At 32.7% G+C, this 6000-nt stretch overlaps 1 protein-coding gene across 1 annotated transcript in view; it reads left to right on the top strand.

Moving 5' to 3' along the window:
- Positions 1–461: 461 nt before the first annotated feature.
- LOC129226046 (glutamate-rich WD repeat-containing protein 1-like) overlaps positions 462–6000 on the top strand; it is a 40225-nt gene continuing 34686 nt past the window's right edge. Inside the window, 1 exon segment of the mRNA XM_054860626.1 lies at positions 462–790. Coding sequence (XP_054716601.1) covers positions 556–790 — 235 coding nt within the window. The 5' untranslated portion in view covers positions 462–555.

Raw genomic sequence — 6000 nt, 5'->3', positions numbered from 1 at the left:
TGAGAACTCGAGATACGATAATCGAGAACTTGAGATACGATAATAGAGAACTCGAGATACGATAATGGAGAACTCGTAGTAATCGAGTTCTCGAATGATTTTGAATAATCGAGTGATTCGATTATGAGAACTCGATTATGCCCATCACTAATTACTACTGCAATTATATTAAGAAATAATAACCAAATCCTAAGAAATCAAGCATAAAATATGAAAAAAAAGGAAGGAACCATTCTAAAAACAATTGGAAAAGACATGATTCATTATAGAATAACATAGCAAAAAATAATAGCAGCCTTGAGTAGGTTTCTCTGCTAGTGCCATTTGCTGCAATATTTTCGAAACCGGAAACCCAAAGCCATGATTCAGTGCTTATTGAAAAGGAGAGACTTATATAAACGAATTTCTCTCATTCCTTTCTCGCTTTCTGCTGAATATAATGTAATTATGTTTCTCGTATCAAAAGGTGAAAATTCGCGCTTTCTTTAGGCCATGTGCGTTGTTTACTTTGCTGCCTACCTTTTGTAAACCCCTTTTCTGAAAATATTTGAAACTATGGCATTTGAAAAAAATATTAATGATGTGTCTTCCGACGAAGAAGTTGAAAATATCGAAATGGAAGGTACAGAAGAATCGGGAAGTGAGGAAGATGGTGAAGATATGGAAGAAAATACAGCAAATGGGGAAAGCAGTACGTCTAGAATATACCTGCCGGGTAGTTCAAGCCAAACTGACGTTGAATTAGAGTGTGATGAAAGTGCATACAGATGTTTCCATGCCGTGAAAACAGGTTATTTCTCTTTTGTTAAAGCAATTGTTTGTTGGTTTACATAAAATTTATAAAGCAAAGATTCTAATACTTCAATCTAAATGTGTTAAAAATGCAATGACAATAGAAATACCCTTTTAGGCTATGACGACGCCTTGTGTGCAAATGCTACATTGCTTGTTCTTAAAAAGAAAACCAGTAAGAATGCATTAGCTGTCTTATTAAGGGTGTATTTAACGGGGGAGTTGGAGGGGCCCGAACTCCTCCCTAAACAAATTTGAAACTACTCATTTTGAGTAAGGATTTTGATATTACTAAACTTAAATCTAAGAAGCTTTTAATTTGTCTTGGGGCACCTCCCAAAATAAATTCCATCCTATATATGCTCCTCATGCTGTCAACTTGCATACTAAAGTAAATATTAATTAAAGAAAATAACTAAAATTTTTAAATTGCTTTTCACCTTTTAATTGCTCTTGATCAATGCTCAAAAGGTACAGTGAGCCTCGTTTATTGCTGTAGTTTCCGACTGCCACATGAAATGAATTTCCTCAAAGTACGATTCTTTCTCTATCTATAATTTTCTACTTAGAGCATTAAAAACTTGTTTGGCCTCTTGAATATAATTTTTAGTAGAGCCATCTTGACTTAAATAACCACTCTAGCCATTCTTACACTTACCAAATAGTCTTACCAAATATATGAGACAAAAAATGAAAAAATAAGATCATAAATGAGACAGTGAGGAGCAAAGGGTAACATGTAACACACATGTTAGTGTACATTTTTATGTTTTGAGTGAAACACGTTTAAAGATAACGTCCTGAGTAGGCTTTCATTGAATTTTTTTCTAAATCATACTGTACTGCAGCACCTATCAGGGGGGCTAGTACTATCTCTTGCCCCTAGAGTTTCACATGCCATTTGTGCTTGTTATCTCTGCCAAATTTTTAATTTTGCCGCTTACATCCCTTTTCTTCTCACTGCCTCAAATGTTATAAATATCTTCTTATTGTGCACTGCTAGATTTAGGGGGAGCAAACGGCAATTTTTAGGGTGCAACAAATTCATCTTTTTCCGTTACAAGTCTATATAAAAGATGGAAGGTAGTTGGGTAAGGGCGGCTGTTGCAAGATTTGTCGTGACTGGGAAAAATCAGATGCAGCAGTTACTGTGCATTAATCCCACACAACCGCGCACTGTTGTTATTTACCACCACCAACCTATGAAATGCAACTTGTTCAATGATGAATTAAAGGGAAATGCATGGTAGTATCTCCATTGCTAGTGCATTCTTTCTCCATTAAAGATTTTGCTTGCTGTTTTAAAAACAAGTCGTGAACATCATTTTTAAATACAATTGAGGCAGTGAGAAACGAAGGGATGTAAGTGAACAGTAAACATTTTCAAGTTTCGAGTAAAACACGTTTAAAATGAAGGTCTTAGGTAGACTTTCGAAGGGTTTGTTCAGGATTTTTCACAAGGTCTGTTTTTTGTGAAAAATCAAATTTTTTTTGTTAAAAATCAAATAATTTTATAAAGAATCAAATAATTTTGCAAAAAAAAAAAAAATCTTTTTGTAAAAATGAAATTTTAGAATTTTGAGATATGGCAAACTGCATCATTGACACTTTAAGTTGAGTTTTCTCTGTTGAGAATATCATTCTTAAGCGTTTTTCTAGTATTCGGGAGGGGGGAGGGGGGCATCGCTCTCTGGGAGATGGGCACCCCTCAAGTATCAATATTTATCAACCATTCTACATTATGTTTAATTAAACTATAAATGTTACATGTATTATAGTATTTGAAACAATTATAAGAAAAAAAAATCAGGCAGGGTTTCAGCATTTAACTTTTTGCACCAAGACACTGTTAAAGAGCACAGAATTTTGGTTTAAAACTTATAAACTTCATGATTTATACAAAAATAATATTTTTTTATTTGTTTACCTCTTAACAAAGCATACATCAAAAATTCGAAAAATCCGATTCCCCATGGATGGAAAGAAATGGCATTGCAATCCATAAAGTGAAGGTATCAAAAGTATAAAAACAGCTTGTAAAATAAGTATTTTTGATAAAATTATTTTGAAATTGCATTTTAGAGTCCTATGATAAATATATCATTAATATCTGGACACAGTTGAAGCAAAAATAAAAAAATAAACCATCGATTCAGCATTTTAATTTTTGACTCATAAAAGAAAATAGAATTTTGTTTAAAAAACTTGAAATAAGCGTTGTTACATAAATAGACGTTTTATTTATTTGCATCCTAATAAAGCGAAGTTAGCTTGAAGAAAGAAGAGGGGTCTGTCCAGGATTTTTCACAGGGTCCGTTTTTTGTGAAAAATCAATTAATTTTTTGAAAAATGAATTAATTTTGTAAAAAATCAAATAACTTTGCAAAAAAAAAATTTTTTTTTTTGTTAAAACAAAATTTTAGAATTTAGAGATGGCACGAACTGCATCAATTAAACTTAAAGTTGAGTGTTTTCCTCTTCTATGTGGAGAAAATCATTCTGGAGTGTTTTTCCGATATTTGGCTCGGGGGGGGGGGGGGGGGAGGAATCTCCCTCTCAAGTATCAATATTTATCTACCCTTCTACATTATGTTAAATTATACTAGGAATATTTCTGTACAGCATTTAAAATAATTGTAACAAAAAAATAAATAGCATAAAATTCAGAATAGGTGGTTCAAGCATTTAACTTTTTGACCCAAGACACTCTAAAAAAGCACAGAATTTCGTTTAAAACTTATAAATTCCGTGATTTTAACAAAAATAAAAGGATATTTTTAATTGTTTACCTCTTAACAAAGCGTAATAATCATCAAAAATTCGAAAAATCGGATTCCCATAGCGGATGCAAAGAGATCGCAATTCTCAAAGTGAAGGCATCAAAAGTATAAAATCGGCTTGTAAAAAATATTTATGATAAAATTATTTTAAAATTGCATTTTAGAGTCCTATGATAAACATTTCATAAAAATCTGTGAACACAGTTGACGCAAAAAAATAAATAAATAAATAAAATAAAAAAAAACCATCGATTCAGCATTTTAATTTTTGACTCATAACAGAAAATGAAATTTTGCTTTAAAAACTTGAAATGAGAGTTCTAACAGAAATAAAGAGACTTTTCATTTATTTGCATCCTAATAAAGCGAAGTTAGCTTGAAAAAAGAACAAAATATATGATTCTCATATCGGATGTTAAAAGATTGCATTTTTCAAAATGTAGACATCTAAAGAAAAAAAAAACGGTAATTAAAAGAGTTTATTAAAGTTAATCATCCTTGTTAGCATTGAAAAATCAAAACCCATATAATTTTCTCCCAAAATAACAATTAAACATTGCACCGCACCCGTAAAAACGCAAATATTGACAAGCTGGTAAAATGATGAGAATATTTTCGAGTCAAGTCATTTTAAAGGTTCAACGCCAGACGCCAGACCCTAAGTGGTGATAATTTTGAAGTTGGTAACCCTATCTGAAAGTGATCATATTTTTCCCCCACCCTTACTATCCCTTTGCAGTTCTAAGTTCATTTCGCAGATATATATTAATTACTGTTTATTAAATCATGAGCGGGGGGGGGGGGGGAAAGTGCTTACCAATGCCTTTTCAGAAAAGTTTACAACAACACCACTGCTAATTAGCTGTGATAAAACAACAACCATTATATTTATTTGGCAGTAGCAATTATTTATCACTTGCAGGAGCATCCCTAGACTGCAGATTTTTTTTTTTCAAAATTAGCCGATTTTGTAAAAGCTGATCCCTCTAATTTGACTTTAAAAAAGGTTCCAAAAATTATCGGTTTATACACAGAAATATGCGGATTATACACAGAAATATGCGTTATTTTGCTTTCAGATTTGCTCTTTCAATAAACAATTTCTGAAAGATCCGATCTTGTTTATCAGAATTTTGTGAAGGGTCCGTTTTGTTTGATCGGGATTTTGTGAAAGGTCCGTTTTGTTTGACCGGGATTTTGTGAAAGGTCCGTTTTGGTTGATCGGATTTTTGTGAAGGGTCCGTTAACGGACCCAAATATCCTCTGGGCAGACCCCTGAAGAATAAAATATGATTCTCATATTGGATGTAAAAAGATTGCATTTTTTCAAAATTTAGGCATCTAAAGAAAAAAACGGTAACTAAAAGAGTTTATTTAAAGTTAATTATCCTCTTCAGCATCAAAAAAATCAAATTTATATAACTTTCTCCCAAAATAACAGTTAATCATCGCACCGCCAGGGGCAGATTTATGGGGGCGAAGGGGGGCAATGCCCCCCAGTCTTGGGAGGACTTGATACATAGTCTAGTAACAATAAATCTTCAAAAATCTTAAAAGAAAAAAATCATGATTTTTTTTCTTCTTTGAATAGTTCAGAAGCGAAAATGAAGAGAAAAGCGACTGTCCTTTTCTGGGGGGGGGGGAGAGAAATCCGTAGAATATATTACAAGTAGTAACGTGATCACTGGGATGCTGAAATGTGTTGAAAATGACTACTTTGCACTGAAAGCTATTAGGACAAGTATATAAGTGAAAATATCGACTGAACGAGCTATGTATTCAGCTGCATTACTTAAAATAATCAAGGATTATTTCAGCAAATTAGAAACTGAAACAAAGATTTCAAAAAAGCGGATTTGCCTATAAACTAAACAAGCTATATAGCTTAGGACACCCGCTTTGTTGAAGTCCCCCAACTCCAGAAAAATTCATGATTTGTTCCTTACCAAAAAGAAGGGGGGAAGGACTTGAAAAAATAAATTTCACTTTAAAGTGCTTAAAAACCTTGAAAATTTTGGAAAAGTACGGATACAAACCATAAATTTAATTATTTATAACAACTGGGAGGGGATAGACGGTAGAGGAATAAATGCCGAAATATGTTAAATTCAGTTCCTTGCCTCATCCTGCGTCAAAAATGTAAAAATCATGGTTCTCACATTTTTTGTGACATAGTACTTGAGATAGATTTTTTGTGACTCACATGTTTCACATCTTGCTATTATTTAATCCCAAATGCAGTGCAGTATTTTGGAAATTCTTTTGTATTGCTTGCTTCTATCTTACTTCTACTGCATATTGTTATTCTGTTCAGCATGGGGGAAATAAACAGGGTTGGCAAAAACCTGGGTTTTTTTTAAAAAAGCCCATGGACCCAGGTTTTTTGGGTTTTTTTAAATAAAACCCAAAAAAAAACCCAACTAAAGCT

Source organism: Uloborus diversus, chromosome 7 (genome assembly GCF_026930045.1).
Source record: "Uloborus diversus isolate 005 chromosome 7, Udiv.v.3.1, whole genome shotgun sequence".
Taxonomy (NCBI): Eukaryota; Metazoa; Arthropoda; class Arachnida; order Araneae; family Uloboridae; genus Uloborus; species Uloborus diversus.
The sequence above is the reverse complement of the archived record's forward strand: the minus strand, read 5'-3'. Positions and strand labels throughout refer to the sequence as shown.